The sequence below is a fragment of the Pteropus alecto genome, unplaced genomic scaffold, assembly GCF_000325575.1.
Source record: "Pteropus alecto unplaced genomic scaffold, ASM32557v1 scaffold12, whole genome shotgun sequence".
In the NCBI taxonomy this organism is placed as follows: Eukaryota; Metazoa; Chordata; class Mammalia; order Chiroptera; family Pteropodidae; genus Pteropus; species Pteropus alecto.
In genome coordinates, this window is record NW_006432669.1 from 8656330 (window position 1) to 8682390 (window position 26061).

Sequence of the window (26061 nt, forward strand, 5' to 3'; positions counted from 1 at the left end):
CATTACAGTCCAAGTTTTCATAATTTCTCACCTAACCTACTATAATAATGTTCAAACTAGCCACTTTATATCTAGTCTAAATTATAGTCTAAATTTCCCACAGCAGCTAGAGTGATCCTTTTTTAAAGGCTAAATTAGATGATAGTACTCACCTACTCAAAATTCTCCAGTGGCATTCCTTCCATTGGAAGTTGGATTTTATATTGATCCCTTGCATACTATATAAGTCTCCACTGATTATGAAGTACATCCCCCATGCACTTCTCCAATCTCATGTTGCTGTTCTTTAAACATATCAAGTGTATTATACTACCTTTTATACTTACAGCATCCTCTGCCTATAATATTCTTCATCCAGATATTTGAATGGCAACCTTTTTTTCTTCATTCAGACTGCTGGCCTTATTTCCTTTCCTCAGAGAATTTCCTTGAGTATCCTACCTAAAATAGAACTGACATCAGTCTCTATCTCCCTACGCTACTCCATTTTTCTCATAGCACTTTTCACTACATGATATATTCTGGTGGGGAAGAAAAATATAGATACAAGCTTCATGAGCATAGGGACTCTGAAGTTTTGTTTACTGCTGTATTCCCAGCACCTAGTTTGCCACAGCCCAATTTAAAAAAAAAAAAAAATGATTTTATTGAAGTATGAAAGAATGAAGCATTATATTTAATACAGATGTCTCTTCTGACAAAATATAGAGATTTTAGTATATTCTTTTTATTATTTGAACCATATTTGCCTTTCCTGTCAAGAGAGTTTATAAATGCCTCAAATTATCTTTCTACATTCTAAATATCTAATCTTAAAGTCTTTTTTAGAATCAGGACTATACAACTTAAATAAAAAAATGAAAAAATTGCTTAATAGCTTGAAGAAAGAAATAATCTGAAAGTCAAAAAATCGTTCCTGTGATTTAAAAAATGCTGATATTTAAATTTTTTCTTCTTGGTTATCATTGTAAAGCAACATTTGAATGAAGAATGTTTATATGAGCGACATTTGTAAGCAACCAAATTATGCTTCTTAATGCTAATATACCGTGTAACAAAGCAGTAAGGTGCCTGGAGTTCTGATATACTAAATTAATAATATAGCAAAAGCTAGAGTTTGAGGAAGGCTAAACACGCCTAAATACTCCAAACAGCAACCATAACCTTCTCCCTTTCATTTGCACTTTGCACTATCCTACTTTTCCTTCTCTCTTCTCCCTCTCTCTGTCCCTCTCCCTCTCTCTCATTGGCCCTAGAGAAATTTTTGATGATAGCAGCGGGAACAGAATCAAGGTCAATGCCTGTAGCTAAGCCAGTTAAAAACTTGCCAAGGTAGTTAATCATCCAAATGCACACATTTAGGCCTTTCTCCACCAATATTATATATTATATCCTCTTGGCATTGTCCTGAAGAAGGCTTATGTGTTTTGCATTTTAAATCAAAACGGGATTTGTTGTGGCACTTTAAAATCTCAGTCACTAGAGCACATTCCAATTTGGTCATTGCATCAAAATTTGAAAAAAAAACTTAAATAGTTTCAAAGGAAAAGTTTGTTATTTGAACTCTAAAAATGAACAAATTGATCACAATGGCAGAAACATTTGAATGGTGAGTGATCTTTATTTGATTTGTACATTCTGCTTCCAATCTGGGAATTTTTCCACCAAAAAAAAAAAAACTTGGCTGAAATATAGTCAGAATTTATATGTACTTTTATAATGGGCTCCAACAAAAAGTCTCAGCCTTTTTTCAAAATTTCACTTGCATAGCTAGTAACCTGATGGCTCGAAAATCATTAAGTTTTCCATACCTCCTGAAACAATTTCAATATGCTCTCTTTTGACATATCTTCCCAGATTACTAGGTTAAATTTGGAGGTCTTTCCAGGCCACCAATGCTGTGATAGTCTATTTCCAGAATCTGGCAGCAAGGCAGGCACCATTTTAGTGTAGACCTTTTAAGTAGGGAAATGGCAAGGAAGACGACTGCCAAAGTAACAGCAGAAGCATCATAGTGTTGGTGAGAGAATGCAGAGGAAGGAAATTTCCACTTAAGGAGCTTTTTAAAAGAGAAGATGTTTGGGGAATAGAATGCCCCAAAAAGACTCACAAGTCAAAACCCACAACAGGATTCGGTAGTTTACAGATCCTACCCTGAATTATCTCTGAGGCAATCATTTCAGAACCCCCATGGTGGTGTTGCCTGTATCTGGGGATTTTGCTTCTCACTGTCTTTCATCACTTTCACTACCCCCACGAAAATATCCTCATAAAAAGGGAGGTAGAAGTGAGTCAGCCTCTAACGTACAATTTAACTCTCAACTCCTGCAAAGGCTCGGGTCGCTGGAGGTGCCAGGGTTCCTACCCGCCGCGAGCAGAAACGCTTGGAGCAGGAGGGGCAGCCAGAGCCTCCTATTGGTTGCTCGAGAGCCCCGCCCCTCACCGCCCCGCCCCCTGGTTTCTGTCGCGAAGGACGCTGTGTCTGTTGGTTGTCAAGATGGCGTCGGCGTCGGCGGAGTCGCTGCTGCCACCTCTCCCGTTGTCAAGCCAGTTCGCTGCCACTGCTACCGTCGCCACCACAGCCACCAGCGCCGCTGCGCGAGAATCAGAGCTGCGGCTGTCAACCCTTCCGCGCCCGTGACTCGGGCCCTGAGACAGAGTGTAGGGAGGGGCCGAGGAAGAGGAGGAGGAGGAAGTGGGAGCTGCCATGAGGGAGGCGCGAGGGGCGAGCCGGGAGACGGTGCTGAGGTGAAGGATGCTGGCCTGGAGGCCGGGAGCCCGGAGCACGGTCGCGGGACTGGGCGCTGAATCTTCGGACACCCGTGACAGACCCCCGCTCAGCCCTCGGTTTAGTGGCGGGCATCATCGACCTGGTGCTTACCTGTATCCTTGGTTGCCGGGGTAGCGTGTTGGAAACGGGACCCATCTTTTTTCTCATTAGATTCCCATTACCACTGACGAAGGTAATAGAAAATAGCCAGTCATCTTAATGCGAGTGTTTGCTTTAGCACTGTCGTCGCTCCCCTTAGACTGGAAATTATACCGTTTTATCCTATTCTATGACCGATTTCCCCCACCCCTCCCCCCACACACACACCTTGTTATCGTACCCCCATTCTTCAACTTCGTTGTAAAATTTTTGCGAATTTCAAAATACATCAACTGTGTGTTCTATGGGGATTGTTTGCTTGCCTTCTAGAATTGTCATCGTGTTCTTCATATTATTCATCTCCTGATTAATCAGTCATGCCACTTGGAGAGAATTCCACAAATAAGTAAAATGTTTTGCTATTTTAAAGAGTCCATTTTAACACTTAACCTAACACCCTAATTCATTTACCAGGCTACTAAAGCCTAGTACAGTTGGGTAATTTGTTTTGTTTTCCATCCTCTGCCCAGTCCGTTGTCAGAGAGACAGCAGAGAAAATGAGAACCAAAAGACCTGAACGCTTCATGCTTGGTTATATCTGACCTTTTCCTAAGAATTGGTCGAGCCCACCTTTGATGTTGTTGTTGATTGCATTGCAGAAAATTGAATTTTCAAAATATGTAAACCATATTTATTCCTTCAGAGAATGTTGTGTTAATTAGCATTTAACCTTTGTACTCTCAAAGGGCTTGGTTGGCAGTGATGGTGTTGTATAATCATCTTTATTCTTGTCTTCTCTTTCCAAGTTGACCCCGTTTTATTTCCACATTGTCTCTTACCTCTGGAATGTTACAATTTTAACAGCAAGTTGACAAACAATTTTAATTTAGTGCCTTGCTCTTTCGCAGACTGTTCTAGGTGCTAGGGATTAAACTCTAGTGAGGAAGACAGATATGTGTAGAGCTTCATATCTGTTAAAATATCCCTCCTCTGATCATGCTTTCCTTTAGCTTCCATTCCTTCTGTCTTTACTTTCTTTGGCTAAATTCTAAAAATGGTAGCCTGCAATAGCACCTTCTAGTTTCTCTTATCTATTCATTATTAACCCCATTCACTTTGGCTTTTGCCTTTGCTACTCCCCAAAACTGTCCTCTCAAAGACGTGTTCTGAAATAAACAGTTATCATTTTCTGTATGAATTTGATTCTATCCCCTTGACATTGTATTTTCTTGGGACACTAAACTATTACAGTAACCCTAATTTATCTTTAAGCATTGTAAATGGCTCATTGACAAAGTATATCTTTCCATCGTTTTCATTAATGAAATGGTCGTAGATTTAATTCTTTTAATTTGACGTGGTATGAATGTTGATCTAAATATCAAAGAAATTCAGCAGTACCTCAAATGAACAAAATAAAAAAGACTTAATTACAGAATTGTAATGATGGCTTCCTGTAAAGACATATATTACTAAAAATATACTTAAATACTAAATATATGGTTAAATTTTAAAAAGTTGTAACTGATCGTTTCAGTAGATGCCCAAGAGGCTTTGATAAAATTCAACAAATTTTGCTAGTATGTGTGTATACATATATATTTTTGTTAGTTTGTGTTTTTGCTAGTATATATAAAAATATACGGTGTGTCTATATACATATATATTTAAATAGAGATAAAGGAATTCTTTTGAATATATTGAAGACACTAAATCAAGAATCTCATGTTACTAGTTGAAGAAACCATTAAACATCTTTTTAAAATATTAATTTGGATGTTCTTAGTATCTATAATGCTTCCCATTGAATATCTGGTACAAAGTAGCTGCTCAAATTTATTAAATGACTGACTAAATGAAAAAAAATAAAAGAACTGTAGTCTTAAAATTATCAAGTGGCTTGGTAAAATTACTGCATGTGATTTCCAAATATAAATTCAATACTCAGAGACCATCCAGCTTTCTATGTGAGTCAAAATTTCCTGACTCTAAAGTCTATAAAAGAACAAAACTTTATAAAGTTTACCTAATTAAAATTAGCTAAAGTTCTATTATTTCAATTTCTTATAAGAATTCAAATACAATAAAGTTTGAGGGTTTTTTTAAACTGAAAGGTGTCTCATGTCCCTTTTACACTGTGCCTCTTTTTTCATGTCTCCAGTCTTTCCCCCTTCTATTTTATCCTAGTACTTACTTTGTCTCTCTTCCTTACCCTATTTATATCTTATTCTTGATTATCTGCACATATTCTCTCACAAACATCCTTGGTTCTTTGTACCCCAAAAAGATGAGCTAAGATATAATGGCATGATATGATATAATACGGCATGTTCTGTTAATAAGTATCTTAATGTGGCTGGGTATAGGATTTATGTAAGGAAATGTTGAGAAATAAAGTTGAAAAACAGACCAGATTATAGAAATCTTTATATTCCAAGAAATTTGAATTTATCATGAAGATGATAAGGAGCTTTTGAAAACAACAAAGAAAGGAAAAAACAATCAGATTTGCATTTAGCTGGCTTCGTGGAGTTTCAAAGGGAGAATGACAAGTTTAGAAGTAAGGAGGTGAGTTAGAAGACTGCTGATTCCAGGCAAGGGATTTAGAATGCCTGAGCCAAGGCTGTGGAAGGGGTTACAGAGAAGAAAAAGGATCAGGATAGCTCTGATTAATTTGGCAGGAATGTAGGTTGTGTGATACATAATTATTTGTTATGGTAACATATTTAAAACAACCTAAATGACCTCTAATTGGAAAAAGACTAAATCGGGAGAGGGAAAGATTAGGATGAAGTAGATAGAGCAGATTAGGCTGTGCTTTTAAATTATAATCATGTGTTACTTACCCAATCCAACAACTCATAGTATTCTTGGGTTTGTTTGTTTTAATGTTAAGTATTTAGAAATTACCTTCCTTTGAACAGGTATTTAACAGAGATTCTTATGGAAATATCTTACCTATAAGGTATAGCTTATATGAAAAACAAAAATTTAATCAACCATCGATTATTTTTGAAACTTAAAGGTCATACTTTGAAAAGATGCAAAGGCAGCAGCATCTTTCTAACTCAGCAAACAAAAAATTATATGTGCATATTACATTTTTATATTTATACATAAACATTTATATATTTATGTTTGTATATACAGAGAGAGAGATAGTCATTTGATTAAATTTAAGAATATATAGTTGTCAGAACACTACAAACTTTACATTTGTGATTTTCTTTATGTTCTTATGATGAGATCTCAAACATGTTGAACAGAGTACAGAATTAACTCCACTTGCATCATAGTTCTGTATGCTTCTTACCTGAGCGAATGCTTCTTCGCTTGAGCCTCTTGTGTATCCTGAAAGGAACTCGCACTTTCCTCCACTGCCATGTTGTGACTTTTAGTAGTCAGCCATCTTGTTGAAGTCTGACTCCATCTAATAAAGTACTCTATTAGAGAAGAACAAAATAAATCTTTAGCTGTTTCTGTGCTAGCAAAGAATAATATTTCCTTCCCTTTTATTTTCATTTTTATAATTCCTTCAAAAGAAACTTTAAGTTAAAATGTGTATGTGTGTGTAGGTGTGTTTGTGTTGAAGTGGTACAAAATTTTACAGTAAAATGAAGATAAAATGAATATGGCCAATGGTGTAGAGGTGGTTAATAGCAACATCATTGAAAATGAATAAGCTCCCATTAGTTTCAAACAGGTAAAAGTTCAAATAAACATGATGGTTTCGAAATATATATAAATTTTTTTTGTAATAATACTGAAAGGATCCTGAAATTTACTGAAAAGTATAATTCATCTATTTTATTAGTGAAATATAACCTTCATTTTCTTATATACGTGCTTAAGATAGTAACTTTTTAATACTCAAATATCTGTGTAATGAAAGAAATGATATGCATTCTCCTTATCTGATGTCTAAAAGTAATTTTTGCCCCTAGAGAAAGTGAGACATATCTTCAGTTCTAATACCAAGACAGAATTTTTACATAAAACACTTGCTGGTCATATACCAACACTAATATGTATGCATACTAATTGTTCCACAAAAAATCATTTGTCATTAGTATAAGTCTATAATTATATTTATCAGATAGCACTGACACTTATTCACTAAAGTCATGAACCATTGTCCTTAATTTTATGCTATCATTAGAGATATGAAAATACATCTAGAGAAAAATTTAGAAGAAGAACGCCAAATATTACTGCAGCAACAAAAAATATGTCGAAATCGAGCACGTAAATATTTTGTGGAGTCAAACCGGAGAAAAAAGTAAGTGTATTTTATTCATAGTATAGAAATTAAAAGTCATTATAAATTAGTAGTGTTTCTACTTTGTACCATTTTATGAACCTAAGTCATGACATGCTTTATCTGTAAAACACTGATCAAAATTTATGTGGTTTTGTACATTTTATATTGTTTTTCTGCCTAAAGCACAAAGAATGTGGTGTATTTATAGTATTGACTATGACCATAGCCACCTTTTCTTGTCATAGAACTTCCAATTACAATGTCATATACACTTCTTAAAATGTATTATCTTCTTTATGTATTGTTTCATGATAAATTAAAAGATTACCAATTAGTATTTAGTCTCTAATAGAATATGATTTGGTTTTAATTTATTATTCACTTCTGTATAATTTTTTTGTATGTGCTATCCTCATCGTCTTATTGGAAAAATGGGAGGAAATATGAATAATGGTGGAAATGTGATAAAAGAATTTTATAAATGACTGCCATTAAAAAAACAGTTTTCTAGTATAAGCTGGAAACTAAAGTAAAAATGCAAACCAGTGACAATGTTTTTCAAGATTTCTTTAATAATTAGATTTTTTAAGATAATGTGGTTATGCCATTTTTTATTGTTTTTGCTAACTTGTTCATATTTCTACAATATATGAATATCATAAAAACCCTAAAATTTATTAAGTACCTCATTGGACATATGTTGCAAATCTCATTTGGGGAATACAAAATTATTTGCCTGTAATTTTTTTTCTGGCATACTTCTCTTTAGATTAACTCTTTAATTGTCTAGTGTACTTGAAATTATTTAATGAAACTTGTTTTTGTTTTGTATTTGTATGCTTCTGTTTTTCTCCTACCTTTTGGTTCCTAAAATTCTAAGCCTATAAAAGGCACATGATAGGTGTTCAATAAAGATGAATAATCATATGTTGAAAGAGTTATGGGCTTTGGAGTCAGAGATCTAGGTTTCAGTACTAGCTTCATGAGTTAGAGCAAGTTATTTAATCTCTTTGAGCCTCAGTTTCTCATTTATAATTTAAATTATTAGCATCTATTTCAAGGGATTATTATGTAGAACAAAAAAGAGTAAAAACACCTAAAAAGTTGAAAACACCTAAAAATAATTATTATGGTACCTAGCACATAGTGCTTCTTCCCTATTAAGCTTATTTATTTTGTCGATTAAGAAATTAGTATTTGTCAGTTGTGTTTTCTAATAATTGGCTTGCTCTGTGAAATAACAGACTTTATATATGGAATTTGATCCATAACTCCCTGTCTTCTCTCATCACATATGAATTCTGATGTAGGAAATATAGAAGAGGAATTTTGGTTTAAAATTCTAAGAGGCAGAACATTTTCCAGTACAATTTCATTATGTTTTATTTTTCTGTTATCCTACAATGCTATGTAAAGACATATAAAATTTTCTCTTTTAAACACTAATCATTTGTCTCTATATTTCACTTTTTATGAAGGAGACCAAATTATTTATTCACTTCTGAATTTCAGAATACATCTATCCTTATGCTCTTTTTTGGCCTTACTATTATTTATCCATTTATGCTTATACTATCCACTCACATTATGGTCACAGAGTTGTTGGGTTTTTCTAAGTATTTTTCCTGTAAGTAAAGACAATCTCCTTTCACTATTTCTGTCAGTTATACTTTGACATTGTCAGGGCTTTCCTAGTAGTACTCAAAGGAAAATGTTCGTAGTACCAAGTGCTCTTTATTTATTTCTATTAATTATTTAAAATCACACATTTTTATTTCCTTTTTTCCTTTTTTTTTTGCTTTTTTTACTTGCCAGTATTTTTCTTGTGTGTTTTTATCACGTTCTCCATTCTCTCATTTAGTATCCATATAATGGAGTCCTCTTTGTTTTCCTCCAAAACCTCTTCCCTTCCTTCACCAATAGGTACTGTTCAAATAGATACTGGTTACCTTTTAGGCCTATGCATAACTGGCATCCAGGGACTTTCCTTTATTGCTCTTAGGAGTTGAAGCCACAGTTTCTTGCAATTTCCTTTTTTTCATTTTGTCCTATACCATTAGTTTGCTAGAGCATATCCTCAAGTAACTTTCTAATATGCTGCTTTCTAGACTAAGAAATTTTAACATATATGCACACATATAGGAAATAAACCAACTTATTTCCTACATTGTTTTTAAATTTCCATTTTAGAACTATCTTTTGGTAAATAAGTGAACAGGCATTTATTCATTCAGCAAACATAGTTGATTGAGTAGCAATAATTAAACATCAGGAGAAAAATTATTTTACCATTAAACTTTAGAAATGGCAATAATCTGATTAAATGTGACTTCGTGAAGAAAAGAAGATGAAATAAATTTTAAGTGAAGAGCTCAAAAGGAGGCTTTGGATAGTTTTAAAACAATATAATGTAAATATATACAGGTGATCAGACAAAATCCCTATGTAACTAACTAGTAGAATAAGAGAGTAAAGGACAGAATAGGGGAAATTGCCCAAATAAAGAGAAAAGGAAACATTACCAAGTAGCAAGTAAGGCACAAGCACTTTAGAAGAGTCACTAAAATTTATAATTATAAAGATTCCTTTAAATATCCTAAAGGTAGAAAAAAATTACCTAGAGAATCATGGAATGAATTATTGGCAAACATGAAGTATAGGGTAGCTGCATTATCAATGAGAATGATAGAGCTTAGAGTTAGTTACCCATGAAGCAGGAAAAATATACCCTTAGAATAAAAAGGAATTATACTTTAATCAATGTCATATTTACCAAACCACATATAAAGACATAGTATAAGCTAAAAAATAGATTCAAATTCCAATAAGTTGCTATATCATTAGGTTTAAATATCCACAAGTATATTATCTATAATATATTAAAGGAAAATTAAAGAAATTTAGGATATTTAGAAGCTATCTTTGACCATTTAAAATAATGTCATAGAGAAGAGCCATTTATTCACTCAACTTTTACTGGGCTTAATATACTGGAGGATAAAAAATAAAATACATGATTCCTGCCCTCAAATTACTAATACTGAAGTAATAAAAGATGTCAATGCTATGCAATAAATACTATGATAGAGTCACCTACAAGGTACTGTGGCAACACATTTTATTTACTACAAGACAATAAAGAATTCCTGGAAGAGTAAAGTCTTACTAGATAATCAAGAATTAGCCAGGAAATATGAAGGGTAAAGGTATTTTAAGCAAAGAGAACAATATGTGAAAAAACTTAATGTTATGAAATATATGTATGATTTAGGCATAGAAAAATGCAGATGAGAATCAGAAGATGAAGCTAGAGAGTTGGTAGGAGACATTTCATTAAATAGCTTTTCTGCCGATCTAAAGAAATTAAACTTTATCCTTAGGACTCTGAGATGCTGTTGAAAGAGAAGTGTTATGATCAGATTTACATTTTACCTCATTATAGTAAAGGGGTAAAGAATGAATTGACAGCACAGACTAGAGGCAAAGAGAACAGGTAAAAAGCTGTTATACAATCTGAGCAAGAGAATGAGTATGGAGGTAGAGTTGGAATTAAGCAGATAGGGTCAGTAGGAGTCAAAGATCAATATGGGTGATGCATGAAAACCATTGTCAGAAATGGAATACTTACAGATTACGCAAACTTTAACATTTTAATATGAATCTTTCTAAATTACAATGTACACTTCTATCTTTTATATAAATTATGATAAATATGGTTTAATCTTTTCTTCATGCCATAGAATCATTATTGTGAGCATGAAATATTCTACTGTTATATTACCATACTGCCCTTTAGCTTTTAAGCTTATTTAATTTATAATCGTAGCCTCGGACAGGTAAGTTTGGTGAATTCTATTAAAAATTTTCTCCCTCACTGTTAGCTGTAATTTTTCTTTCTTAAACTCTTTATTTTGAGTTAATTCTAGATTCACACGCAGTTGTAAAAAAAATAATATGGAGAGGTCCCATAATACCCTTTATTCAGTTTCTCCCAATTATAACATCTTGCAAAACTATAGTTCATTTTGACAAACAGGATTATGACATTTATACAGTCAAGATACAGAACATTTTCATCATCACAAAGATTCCTCATGCTTCCTTTTTATAGCCAAACCTATTTCCCTCCCACACCCACCTCCTGGAAACCACTAATCTGTTCTCATTTCTACAATTTTTTCACTTCTAGAATGTTACATAAATGGGATCATACTGCAAGTTAGCTTTAGGGATTGACTTTTTCACTTAACACAATTCTGTGGAATTTTTCCAGGTTGTTGTATACATCAGTAGTTCATTCATTTTTGTTGTTGAGTATTATTCCATGATATGGATGCACAAGAGTTTTGCTTAATCACTCACCCACTGAAGGACATCCAGATAATTTCCAGTTTGAGTTTACTATAAATAAAACCGCTATAAATATTTACATGTAGATTTTTAGGTGAACATAAATTTTTATTTGTCTAGGATAAATGACCAGGAACATAATTGCTGGGTCTATGGTGGTTGCATGTTTAGTGTTTTAAGAAACTGTCAAACTGTTTTTCAGTGTGACTGAACCCACTAGCAGTGTAAGAGGATCTAGTTTTCCATACCTCATTAGCTTTGGTGTTATCACTATTATTTTATTTTAAGCCATTCTTATAAGTGTGTAGTAATATCTCATTGTGATTTTAATTTTCATATCTCTAATGGTTAATGAAGCAAAGTATCTTTTCATGTGCTTATTTGCCATCTGCCTGTCCTTTTTTTTTTTCCCCGTCCTCTTTGAATGAAATTTCTCTTAATGTCTTTTCTCCATTTTCTGTTTAGATTATTTGCTTTTTTTACTGTTGAGTTTTGATAGCTCTATATATTCTAGATAACTAATCCTGTGTCAGATATGTGGTTTGCAAATATTTTCTCCTACTCTGGAGCTTATCTTTTCATCTTAACTGAGTCTTTCTTAGGGCAAAGGTTAATTTTTATGAAGTTCATTATATCAGTTTTTCTGTTTATGAATTGTGCTTTTGGTGTCAAGTCTAAGCTCTTTGCTAGGCCCTACGTCCTGAAGATTTTCTCCTATGTTTTTTCCTAAAAGTTTTAGTTTTATAAACTTTTTATAGCTTATAATTTTATAAACTACATAAAGTTCATAGTTTTATAGTTATGTCTGTGATAGATTTTAAGTTAACTTTTATATAAAGTGTGAGACTTAGATCAATATTCTTTTTTTTTTTTCACCTGTGGATGTCCAGTTAGTCCAGCATTGTTTGTTGGAAAAGCTATTTTTCCTCCATAAATTGTTTTTGTATCTTTTCAAAAATCAGTTGAGCATATTCAGTTAATCTATATGTCTATCCCTCCACCAATACTACACAATTTTGATTACATAGCTATATAATAAACCTTCAAATACAATAGACTGATTCCTCTCATTTATTTCTTTTTCAAAATTGTTTTAGGTATTCTAATTCCTTTGCCTTTACATATAAAATTTAGAATAATCTCGTCTGTATCTGCGAAAACTATTGCTGGGATTTTTATAGAAATTTCATTATTACCTATAGATCTATGTGGTGTAGGGAGAATTAACATCTTTTCTATGTTGTCTCCTAATAAGTCTACTGAGTTTTTAATTTCAGTTGTGTTTTTCAGTTCTAAAATTTCCATTTGGGTCTTATTTATATCTTCTATTTATTTTTTGAGACTTGCTTTTTTTTTCACTTGCAAACATGTTCATACTCATTGAAGCTTTTTTGTCATGGCTGCTTTAAAATCTTTGTCAGATAATTCTAACATCTCTGTCATCTTGTTGGCATCTTTGGATTGGCTTTTTCCATTCGGTTTCAGATTTTTCTGTTCTTGGAATGACAAGTGATTTTCTATTGAAACCTGAACATTTTCTTTTTATGTCATGAGACTCTGGATATTATTTTAACCTTCAGCTTTAGCTGACTCTCACTGGCACTATGCCAACAGGGGAAGAGGGGGCAGGAAGACATCGTCTTATTACTAACAATCAGGTGGAAGTCTAGGTTTACCACTCAGCAATTGTCGACCTCAGGTTGGGGAAGACTCCTTATGACTGCTAGACAGTAGTAGGAGTTCCAGCTCCACATGGTCTCTATTGACACCCCGGTATGAGTGGCCTCATTTAAAAATGTTATATTTTATTCTTAAAACAATTTTTTTTTCCAATTGCATTCTTTAATTTGAAAGCGTGTTAGTTTATCCTTTTTTAAATTTCTTTAATTTCTAATCATCTCAAAATACAATTGAATTTTAAACTTAAATATGATCATATCTCCAGAAAGTTGTAACTACATAAATCTGAAACGTGGTTCCATTCACAAAATACATCATATATATATAATCACAAGAGGCCAACTCTCCAATTCTGCCTGTGTCTCCTCTGACCTCAGATACTCTTCATACTACTGCTTGGGTTCTACTGTTAAGGAAAGTGTGGTTGTGATGGTTATTTGTTCACTTCTTAAGAGTATTTCCAATAGAACAAAACAATACTCCATAGTTATGGATTCCTGGGAAACCAGGACAAACAGTTTGGCATGTGGCCATTATTTAATGAGGTAGCTCACTTTGAGCCAAAGTACTCCACATGTTTTATGAGGCAGCATTGAACATTGTTAAACAAACCCTTCACAAGTTGCTAAGGCACATTATTCACAGTACCCAAGATATAGAAACAACCTGAATGTCAACAGAGACATGGACAAAGAAAATGTAATATATATGTACCATTGAATATTATTCACCCTTTAAGAAGAAGGAAATCCTGTCATTTGTGACAACACAAATGAACCTGAAAGACATTATGCTAAGTGGAATAAACCAGACACACAAAGACAAATATCATATGATCTTACTTATATGTGGAATCTAAAAAAAAGTTGAACTCAGAGTAATAAAGTAGAATGGTGGTTATGAGAGGTTGTGGGGAGGGCTGAGAGAAAAGGAAAAATATTGATCAAAGGGTACAAATTCTCACTTATAAAATGAATAAGTTCTGGAAACAATATACAGCATGGTGACTGGTTAATAAGAATGTATTATATACTGGAAGGTATTTGCTAAAAGTATTCTCACCATACACATACAAAAAATAGTAACTGTAGGAGGTGATGGATATGTCAGTTTGATTGTGGTACTCATTTAACAGCGTATACAGATATCAAAACATGTTGTATACCTTAAGTTTATACAATTTTTATTTATCAAAAATAAATTTTAAAAAATTTTTAGTTACTAAGGCAGACCATGTTTCTTCTGTGAAAAAGGCTAATTCCAGGGTTAATGAGAAGCAGCAAAATAATCTTCCAACTCTGATTTCTATAATGGCAGAAAACTATCATTCTTTTTTTCATCACCAGCTCTTTTCATTCGCACACTTACCATAGTGCCTAGCACATAATAGCATAAAAGGGAGTCAGTAACTAGTCATTAAGTGAATAAGGAAAGAACTATATTAATCATCACTACAATTGCTTATTAAATCTATTTTATTATTGGGCCTATCATTGAGTTTAGAAGTGGAAACTTCTGCTTGTTGGTCACATTATATCCTTAGCATAATTAGATTCAGACCAACACAGGATTTATTCCTTATGATCCTGGAAAGTATTGTGGGAAATTATTATTACTTTATATATACATTTTAGCCTAGAGAGCAGGGCCCCTATGGAACAATATTAAATAATAGTGATGGTAATTTCCTATCAAAATGACCTTCTGATTATATCAAAGGACATATCAACTCTTAGCTTTGGAAAGCCATCGTTCCTTCACTGGCAAACTTTGCTGAACTGGTGATAATTTTCTCAATTTCTCTAAAGTTGCGATTTTTTTTTTTCTTTTTTCCAACTTGGGGCTTTTGCATGCTGTTTCTTCTGCCCAGAGCACTTTTTCTCCCATTATTTTCATGACTGGCCTTCTTATTCTAAAAATTTTAGCTTAAATGTCATGTCTCAGAGAACTTTTACCTTATTCAAAGTGAGTTCCCTTGGTTTCCTATATCAGACTAGAGTTTCCTTACTTCATAGCACTTATGACAATTAGTGATTCTTTGTTTACTTGGTTTTGTTAGCTTGCCTCACTAGATTATAAATAACTGCATAGACTATGTCTTACATTATTGTTATATTCCCAGAAGATAAATTATTATTAAGTTAAACTAATAGAAAACTGCTTTTATAACTTCTCCGATCTATTTAAAGTTGACATATGGGCAAACATTTATTCGATTGTCATTTATTAAGCATCTGTCAGGTGCAAGGCTTTGTGTTAGGCCCAGAAATTCCACAAATTAAATTTTTAGTCCTTCCACTCAATGAACTTAGAGTTTGATGGGGGAGACAGGCAGTTAAAATGTAGTTAATTCTTTAATTCAGCAATTCTGTGGAGTGCTTGCTATGTTCCAAGCACTATGCTATGTGCTGACACAGACACCGTCCTTCTTATAATACTTAGAGTCTAATAAGCAATACAGAAATTTAAATAGATAATTACAATTTAGTGAGATAAATATTATGATAAAGTTAAGCTTAGGGTTCCATGGGAAAACAAACTTTTGTTAAGTGTGGATGTTGGAGATAGAAGTGCTTTAGAAGAGAAGAGAAAAATTACAAAAAGTTTGTTACATAGTATATAAAATAGTCATTAAAAACCTGGCAGAATCGGACTGCCTAGTTTAGTGATTATGTGACTGTGAAAAAAATTACCTTTCTAAAATCATTTTTTCATTTGTAAAATATTCAACTCAGAGAACTGTTATGGGATAAAACAAGGTAACGCATATAAAATACTTATCATAGTGATAAGTGCTGGTCATAGTGAGTCTTTGTAATAATAATTACTCTTATTATTCAGTTTTCACAGGTCATCTTATGTGTAGCGACAAACTTCCCTTTGCCAGCAACCTTCCCCTAAACTTTCTAAATCAGTCCCTAGAATCCTAATCATATCCCCTGTCCAAAAAACAAAAGTCAGTTTTATAAGTACTTACCCACATATATAGTGTCTTTGGGAAGAAAGTAAACATGGAAAATGTTTAGCCCCTCAAAAAAAAAAAAATTAAGACTAAAAGCAATCAAAGACATATGATTGCACTAGAAACTATTCCTAGAACCTCAAGTTGAGGTAAATATTGATGCAAGCAATTTTTTTAGTGTGTGACAAATTCTCTGCTTGCAGCTTCTATTTTTCTCTATAATAAATGATGTGAGAGGGAGATAGACAGTGATATTGTGGAAAGTGTGAAGAGACTAGTAGACATTTGATAGCTACAAAGGGATGAGGTATGAGTGATTAGTGCTCTTCACTGTCACTTTTAACTATTGTTCTCTTTTTTATCTAAAATCTTCCAGGTCTTTTAAAGTACATGCCATAAAACTATACCATTCACCACTATCTCTCCTTATTGCAGTCATCTATAGATCCTCTACATCATTCCCTGAAAGTTTTAGCACCCAGCTCTTTTTGTCTCCTTACCACTATTCCAGTGATAGTGGACCATCCATCCAACTTGGTGACCTGTGACAATTCCTTTGTCAGAGATAAATATGTATTCTTGAACTTCATGTGTTCAATGCCATTCAGCTATTACCCTCGACCTCCAAAATCTCAATTTCAGGCATCTTAATCTCTGATCTATATTTCCTATATTCCCATATAACTTTTTCTAGTACCTTGAATTTAGCAATTTTAAGACCACGCCCCAATCCATTTATCTCATTACCCTTTCTCTGTTCATCTCATCCCTCGTATCCTCACTTCTATTAAAACTGAGTTTATTCCATGTTCTATCACTATCATTCCCTCGCATATACTTTCAAATCCTTTGTAGTCAGTCTCTACCCATCATAGCAACCACTGTTCTGATTTCTAACATCAGAATTCATTTTTCCTATTTTTGCACTGTTTCTGGTTTCTTTCATGTTCCTCCATGTCATTACATATATTGGTAGTTCATTCTTTTTTTATTGCTGAGTGATGTTCCATTGTAAGATTATACCATGATTTGTTTATCCATTCTCCTATTAATGGACATTAGGTTGTTCTAATTTGGGGTTATTAATTGAGCTGCTGGCTGAAAGATAATTCAAGCCGAAATGGCAAAACATGAGAGAATAAGTAAGACATCTTTTTGTGGACAATATGTTTCATTTCTCCTGAGTAAATACTAAAAGTAGAATTGCCAGGTCTCAATGTATGTATATGTTTACCTATATAAGAAGCTGTCAAGTTTTACAAAAGGGCTGACTGACCATTTTACACACACACCAATAATGTACATGAGATCCAGTCGCTTCGTAACCTACCCACTCGGTATTTTTATAATTTTAGACATGCAGTAGGTATAAAATGATTTTGATTTGCACTTCCTGGATTAGCCATTCATATATGATTTTTGTGAAGTCTTTGTTTAGATATTCTGTCCATTTTTATTTGGATTATTTGTCTTTTTTTTTTTGAGTTGAAGATTTTTTATTATGGTTACAATTCCTTTGTCAGAGATAAATGTGTATTACAAGTCTTTTCTTGCAAGCTGTGGCTTGCCTTTTCATTTACTTAATGAAATCTTTCAAAAAGTATTTTTCACTTTTGATGAAGTATAGTTTATCAATTTTTTGTTCTATGGTTACTTCCTTTTGTGTCTTTTCTAAGACATTTTGTCTACCCCAGGTTTATGAAGATAGTCTTGCTTTCTTCTAGAAAGTTTATATTTAGCTTTTAGGTTTCAGTTTATCATCTATCTCAAATTATTTATGTGTGATGTTATGGAAGGGTTGAGGTTCATTTTTTCCATAAGTTTATCTAATTGCTGCAGTACTATTTGTTGACAAAAAATTTTTTCTTTCTCCATTTAGTGGCCTTGGCATCTTTTTCAAAAATCAACTGACCATATATGTGATGGTTTCCTTCTGTATTCCATATTCTGTTTCATTAGTCTATCTATCCTATACCTGTACTACACTGCCTTGATTATTGTAGCATTTTAGAGGGAATTTTCAACAGCAGAACTGTTGACATTTTGGATGAGATCATCCTTTGCTATGAGAGGCTGTCCGTGAATTGCAGGATGTTTAGCAGCATCCCTGGCCTCTACATACTAGATACCAGTAGTATACTCCAGTTGTGACAATTAAAAATATCTCCAGACATTGCCAAAGGTCCTCTGAGAGGGGAGGGGCATAATTGCCTCCATTTGAGAACCACTATCTATAGTGAAATGAGGTAGTATGCATCCTCCAATTTTGTTCTAATTCAGGATTGCTTTTCCTATTCTATTTTTGCTTTTCCATATAAATAAACCTACCTAGATTTAAGTAAGATTGTGATGAATTTATAAATCAACTTAGGAAGAATTGATATCTTAACAAAATTGAGTCTTGTAATACATGAAATCTGTGAATAGGGTATATCTCTCTCTTCCTCCTCCCCTCTTTTTGTTTTGCTTTGTTTTGTTTAATTTCTCTCAGCAGCATTTTCTGATTTTCAATGTAGAGGTCTTACAGGTCTTCTGTTAAATGATTCTTAAGTATTTTTTATTTTGCAAATTTTGTTTAATTTAATTTTTCATTGATATGTGTAGAAATACAATTGGTATTCCTATACTGACCTTGTTTTCTGAGAACTTGTTAAGTTCACTCATTAGTTCTAGGAGTTATTTTAAAATTTTCTTAGGATTTTCTGTTTATGAAATTGTCATCTACAAATAGGGAAATTGAGTCCTATCTTTCAAATTGATATGCCTTTTATTTTTATTTTTGCTTTTTTGAACTTCTAAAACCTTCAGTACAATAGGGAATAGAAGTAATATGAGTGAGCATCTTTGCCTTCTACCCTTTTGTGGGGAAGTATTCACTATTTCACCATTAACTATGCAGCTAGCTAGGGATTTTTGATATATGCCCTTTATCAGATTGAGTAAGTTCTCTTCCATTTCTAGTGTGCTAAGAGTTCTTCTCATGCATGTGCATTGAATATTGTCATATAGCATTTATCCTTTGGTCAATATGGTGAATTGCATATATACATAAATGTATGGATTTTATATATATAAATGTATAGATTTTATTTGCCAATATTTTGTGAACGATTTTTGTATAATGATTATAAGAGATGTTGTTCTATAAAGTTCTTGTAATGTCTTTGTCAAGTTTGAAATCCAGGTTATGCTGGCTTTATAAAATATGTTGTGGAAGTGTTTTCTTCATCTCTATATTTTAAAAAAGATTACATATAATTGTTATTTCTCCTTTAAATGTTTGGCAAAGAAAGTAATAAAATATCTAAACCTGGAGTTTCTTTGTAAAAAGCTTGTTAATTATAAATTATATTTTATTTTTCAAATTTATTTTTCTTCTATGTCAAGAATTTGTCCATTTATCTAAATTGTTGAATTTATTAGCATAAAGTTGTTCATAATAGTCTCCTAAGGTGATATTAATACCTGTGGTATTTGTAGTGATAGCCTATCTTTCATTTATAATCTTGATCATCTTTGCGTATTATCTTTTTTTCCTTCTTTGTTCTTTTTTTCCCATCATTTTTTGTTTGTTTCATTTACCATTCTTGTTAGAAGTTTATCAATTTTACTAAGATTTTCATAAGCAGCTTTATGTGGTCTCTTTTTTGTTTACTATTTTATTGCTTTCTTTTCTTATTTTTATTAGTTCCTTTCTTCTTACTTGAAAACAAATTTGCTTATCTTCTAGCTTCTTAAGGTGGAAACTGAAGTCATTGATTTTAAACCTTCCTCCTTTTATATTGTAGGCATTTGAAGTTACAAATTTCCCTCTGAACTATCTTATAACTGCATTTAATTAATTTGATATGCTGTATTTTCATTTTCATATCGTTTAAAATTCTCCATTTGATTTCTTCTTTGACCCATGGCTTATTTTAGAAGTATGTTGTTGGGTTTTGGGTTTTTTTGTTTTTTTTTTTAATTCCAGTTGTTTGGAGCTTTCCTATATATTATAGTTGATTTCCAATTTAAATCTATTTTGGTCAGAGAACATACTATGTAAGATTTAAATCTTATGAAATTCATTGACATTTATGTTATAGCTCAGCATGAGAGTTCTTACATTGTACTTAAAAAGAGTGTAAATGTATATTACAATTGTTAGGTATAAATAGTTGTTCTATAAATATCAACAAGGACAAGGTAGTTGATAGTGCTGTTCAAATCTTCTGTATTCTTACTGATATTTTTAATCTGGTTGCTCTATCAATTATTAAGAGAGGATGATATCATATGCAAGGATAATTGCAGATTCACCAGTTTCTCCTTTTATTTCTGTTTGCTTCAAGTATTGTGAAGCTCTGTGATTAGGTGTATACATATTTATGATTTTAATGTCTTCCTGAAGAATTGATCCTATCATTATGAAATGTTGTTTTTCATCTCTGGTAATACTCCTTGTCTTAAAGCCTGCTATATCTGATATTAATATAGTCAAATAAATTTCTGATTTCCCATCCTTTTGCTTTAAACTTACCTGTATTTGCAGTGGTTCTCTTGGGTCTTTCTTTATATCCAACCTAGCAAGTGCTAAATCAGAAACTGAAGAACTGTGAGGGGTTTGAGATTTTAACCTACTTGCAAGCTAGTGATTTAACTTACCACAGTTTCATATATGTTGTGGTAGGCTGAAAGAAAACATAAAACCCCACATTTAGAGACAAAGACTGTATATTACTCATGGGAAAAGCAGCAGCCCAAAAGATAATGCAGTGAGTGGGGTTCCTTGCAGACTAGAAACCACAAATGTGGAAACTCTGATATTATATATGGCTGCCACTCATCGTCCCTTGCAGAGAGAGACAAAGGAGCCTTATCTTTACCCTGGAATGTAAGCAAGTGTTATCCAGGGAAGGGAAGGAGAGATATTTATCTTTAGTACTCCGGACTATCTCCAGGAAGGGAGATCATCACTAAAATAAATCAGTAATACTAAGATCTCTTCTTACCTAACTAGATAAATGTAAATTTTTCTCATTACCAGTGAAATACGTTAGAAGAAAAATACAAAATATAAAATATCTCAGGAACATACATCTCTGTTTTTAAAATATATATATATAGTAAGTGTAAGTTGTTTTGTGCAATACATGCTGCACTATCAGCCATGAGAAATAAAGATGACAGTTGCCTAAGTTGGCAATTGCAGTCTATTAATACTCAAACTGAATAATTCATGGCATAGTGCTGATTACTGAGAATACTTTATTATCAAAATTCTAATTTTGAATTTTTTTAGTCAAAAAAATGTAATAAATAGATGTAACAAATATTTTATAATTAACATGGAGAAATAAACAATTTTTATTTTAAATATTCCTACCCCACTAAATAAATGTTAGTTTTAAAAACATATATTGATTTAAAGTTATTATTCTGATTATTTACTGTTGTGTAACAAACCACCCTAAAATTTGGTAGCTTGAAATAACAACTGATTACAGTTCTCTGTGTTGACTGATTCAGGTGGTTGAATCTCACTTGGAAGTCTCATGATGTTGCACTCAGATTTCAGCTGTGGGTGGAGTTATCTGAACGTTCAACTGAGCCAGACATCCAAGATACCTTCTTATCACATGTTTTGTTCTTGAGCCGGGGTGACTAGAACAGCTGGAAGCTAGGCAGGCATCACTTTACATTGTCTTTACTGTTAGCTAGTTTGGACTTCTTGGCATCATGATCTCAAGGTCATCAAACTTTTTACATGGCTCTGTCTTTCTTTCTATAGAGTAAGCATTCCAAATGACCAAGTGGGAAACTCCAAAGCTTCCAGTCTAGCCTGGGAAATCACACAGCATAACTTCTGTAACATTCTGTTGGTTAGAAGAGAGTCACAGGGCCAGCCTGATTAAAGCAGAAAGGACTACATAAACCATTCATTGGAGACTATCTTTGGAGACTAGATACCATAAGAGTACACTCATGTTTTAGTCCCCTTGACACTGCCATTTTAATCTCAAGTAAGAGCATATGAATTTAGAACTTTTTGAGTTGACTATCAGCTTCTGCCAAGCAAGCCTTGGCTCCCTCCTCCTAACAGAAAGTAAAATACTTTCTTTTCTCAACTCTCAGTTCTCTTTTATAGTTATATCCAATTTAGGTGTCTTATGATTCAGATACAACTTGAACCTCTGGCTTTCTTCTTCCTCAATGGTTACTTTCCTCTAATGTAGTGGAAATTGGGGGTGAAGTAGGGAAGTGTTTATTTTACCCTCTACCCTAATTGTGCACCTAGTGTTTTTCCTCAACTGACTCTAGTCAGTTTTGTTTGGGGCTGCTGCTGGTTATTGCCAAGAATTTTTGAACCTAGTAACCTTGATAGAATGCTATTCAGTCTACATGTATGGCAGCAGAAGTATAAATCTCCAGCAGGTCCACCATTCTCCAGGGTTCCATCACATAGGGTTGTTACGAGTATATCATACTTCATCAAAAGATTTTCCAGTGGTGAGCCTTTAACTATTTGGAATAGACTAATTCTTTTTTGTATGGAATTGTCCTGTGTATTATAGGACAGTTAGCGTCCTTGGTCTTGGGGAACTAAAACCTGGTAACCTACTCAATTATTGTGAAAATCAAATTCCACAAATTCCCAGCCCTCTTGGGGAATGGGAAATGTCCCATATTGAGAACTACTGGATTAGAGTATTTAAAGGAAACTATTTAAAAACAGAAAAATTTGGTAAAATTAAATGACAACTATATTCTTTCCTACAGTCTAAGGGAAAACTTACAATGTTAAATGAATCCCTTTAAAGACCCTCTTAGTTTCTAACCTGACTTTCTTGTCCAAAAGTCTAGCTATAAAAACCTTGCCTCTATAAAACCATACCACACTACCAGCGGAGGTTCTAGTCTATTAAGATAGCCACTTGTCTCATGTGTCTATTGAGCACTTAAAATGTGACTAGTCCAAATGGAGATGTAAAAATACACTTAGTACACTAAAGGATATAAAATATTCCAATTTTTATATTGATACATGCTAAAAGGATATTTTTAATATTAAGTTTGAAAAATATTGAAATTTCTTCTGTTTTTAATGTGGCTACTAGAAACTCTAAAATTACATGTACAGCTTACATTTTATTTCTAGTAGACCGTGCTGACAAATTATATCTTAGTACAGAGACGCTTAGGGGTTCAATCTGATTGGACAAAGGAGCTTAAAGCTGCACTTACATTGTATATTACATAAGTTGAGGAATCAACGTCAATATCAAAGACCTGGAGGATTCTTATGTTTTTATTGCAGCAAAATAAACATAACACAAAATTTACCATTTAAACCATTTTTAAGTATATAGTTATGGGATTAAGTACATTCACGTTGCTGTGCAGCCATCATCCATCTCCAGAACTTTTTTAACCTTCTCAAGTGAAACTCTGTACCCATTAAACACTAACTCTCTATATCCTCACTCACTCCAGCCCCTGCAACCACTGTCTTTACAAATTTGACTACTCTAGGTACCTCATATAAGTGGAATTGTACAATATTTGTTCTTTTGTGATTGGTTTATTTTACTTAGTAGAATGTCTTCAAGGTTCATCCATATTGTAGCATATGTTAAAATTTCCTTCCTTTGTAAGGCTGGATAATATTCTATTGTATGTGTATGCCACATTTTGTTTATCCATCTGTGAATGGATACTTGATTTGCTTCCACATTTTGGCTATTATGAATAATGTTGCTATGAACATGAATACACAAACATTTGTTTGAGCCTTCTTTAACTTCTTTTGAGTATATTCTCAGAAGCAGAATTGCTAGATCATGTCTTAACTCTAAGTAATTTTTTGAGGAATCACTATACCATTTTCTACAGCAACTGCTCATTTTACACTCTTACCCAGCAATGTATAAGGATCCCAACTGTTGTCACATCCATGCCAACAGTTGTGATTTTCTGGCTTATTTTTTTGTTTGCTTCTTTTGTTTTTATAGTAGCCATTTTGATGGGTGTGAAGTGGTATCTCATTGTGGTTAGAATTTGCATTTTCCTCATTATTAGTGACATTGAACATCTTTTCATGTGCTTATTGGCATTTGTATATCTTCTATGGAGAAATGTCTATTTAACTCCTTTGCCCATTGTTTAATCAAGTTATTTTTGTTGTTGTTGAATTGTAAGAGTTCTTTACATGTTCCTGATATCAGTTGTTTCCCAGATATATGATTTGAAAATATTTTTTTCATCCCCTGGGTTGCATTTCACTGTTAATAGTATTCTTTGATGCATAAAAGCTCTTAATTTTGATGAAGTCCAATTTGTTTTTTCTTATGCTGCCTATATACTTTTTGTATCATATGCAACAAATCATTGCCAAATCCAGTGAAGTTTTTCTCCTATCCTCTAAGAGTTTTATACTTTTAGCTCTTACGTGTAAGTCTTTGATTGATTTTGAGTTAATTTTGTATATGCTATAAAATGGTCCAACTTTATTCTTTTGCACAATCCAACATGGACTCTTGAAGGAAATTGTTTTGGGAGGTAAAAATCTCTCCCACCTGTGGCACTATACCACTACCTTCTACCTACCACATACCACAAGGGTTAGACTACTTGAAGATCTATAGCCCTACTGCCCAGAAGTATAGTTCCCTAAATCTGAGTTATTTAGACAGAAATAATGCCCTAACTAGTAGATGTCATTGCAAGCATGGTTAATAGTAACCTATGATGCTAAAAATTTTCGGGAGTTCTTACCAACCACACAACATCATTAATTCCAAAGATATCACTTGGAGGTTTCTTTACCAGTAAGTTGCAGGCTTCCTTTTTCATTTTTCTCATTGTCCAGTAGATAATTATTGAAACACACACACAGGTTTTCTACAGACAAAATTAATTCTCTGAAACAGTTTAAACTGTAATTTAAACTAGAGAATATAACTCAACTGCCTAGGAGAAATCAGAAATTAATGGAATAAGAAAGTTAAGAAAAACAGGGAATGGTAAGTATTACAGGCAGGTGTTTGTAGCCGTGTGAGAATAAGAGTACAGGGTTGCCAAATCTTCATTTTCAAGAGAAGCGGGAAATCAAGATTTTTATGTAAATTGTCTGGATTTTTAGCACAATTCAGACTTAACATGACGGCCAATTTTAAAGTTTTGGTCTAAAAGAAAAAGAAATATACAGTATTTTCCTGACTGCTCCATAATTTGCAAGGCTGCTTCTTTCACCAGTGAATTAGTTCTTCACATTACAAAATGTAACTTTTTAGAAAAGAATTTTTCCACAGCAAGGCTTAGGAGGTGGAAAATTAGAAAGAGGCTCATTGCAGACTTCTCCAAATTGTCCACTACATTTGTGAGTCTGTTTTTGATTAGTTCGTTCTTTTTGTTCCTTAGATTCTGCATATAAGTGAAATCATATGGTATTTATTTTTCTCTGTCTGACTTATTTCACTCAGCATAATAACTTCTAGGTCCATCCATGTCGTTGCAAATGGTAGGATTTCATTTTTTTAAATGGCTGAGTAATATTCCATTGTATATATGAACCATAATTTCTTTTTCCAATTGTCTGTTGATAGGCATTTAGGTTGCTTCCATATCTTGGCTATTGTAAATTGTGCTGCCATGAATATTGCAGTGCATAGGCCTTTATGAATTATTGTTTTGGGTTTCTTTGGATAAAAAATGGTAGGATTTTTTTAAATGGCTGAGTAATATTCCATTGTATATATGAACCATAATTTCTTTTTCCAATTGTCTGTTGATAGGCATTTAGGTTGCTTTGCTTCCATGGCTATTGTAAATAGTGCTGCCATGAACATAGGGATGCATAGACCTTTACAAATTATTGTTTTGGTTTTCTTTGAATAAATACCCAGAAGTGCAATTGCTGGGTCAAAAGGTATATCCATTTTTAATTTTTTGAGAAACCTC

General features: G+C 33.1%; 2 protein-coding genes across 10 annotated transcripts in view; one reads left to right on the forward strand and one right to left on the reverse strand.

The window, feature by feature from the left end:
• Positions 1–3829, reverse strand: part of ANGPTL5 (angiopoietin like 5) — a 42496-nt gene extending 38667 nt beyond the window's left edge. For all 3 annotated transcript variants that reach the window (XM_025043757.1, XM_006907506.3, XM_025043759.1), the window contains exons 1-2: positions 3098–3829; positions 2882–2954 (exon numbers count right to left, since the gene is read on the reverse strand). In XM_025043757.1, the coding sequence (XP_024899525.1) occupies positions 2882–2954; positions 3098–3159 (135 nt within the window). In that variant the 5' untranslated portion in view covers positions 3160–3829. The remainder of the gene's footprint in view (positions 1–2881; positions 2955–3097) is intronic.
• Positions 1613–26061, forward strand: part of CEP126 (centrosomal protein 126) — a 90002-nt gene continuing 65553 nt past the window's right edge. For 2 of the 7 annotated variants that reach the window (XR_003044991.1, XM_025043753.1), the window contains exons 1-2: positions 1613–2883; positions 7029–7148. Coding sequence is in view for 4 of the 7 variants with exons in the window: in XM_025043753.1 (XP_024899521.1) it covers positions 2756–2883; positions 7029–7148 (248 nt within the window). In the remaining 3 variants the exon portion in view is untranslated. Of the gene's footprint in view, positions 2964–7028; positions 7149–26061 lie in introns of all 7 variants that reach the window. The other 5 variants (XR_003044992.1, XM_015586008.2, XM_025043754.1 and 2 more) reach the window with 4 other exon arrangements.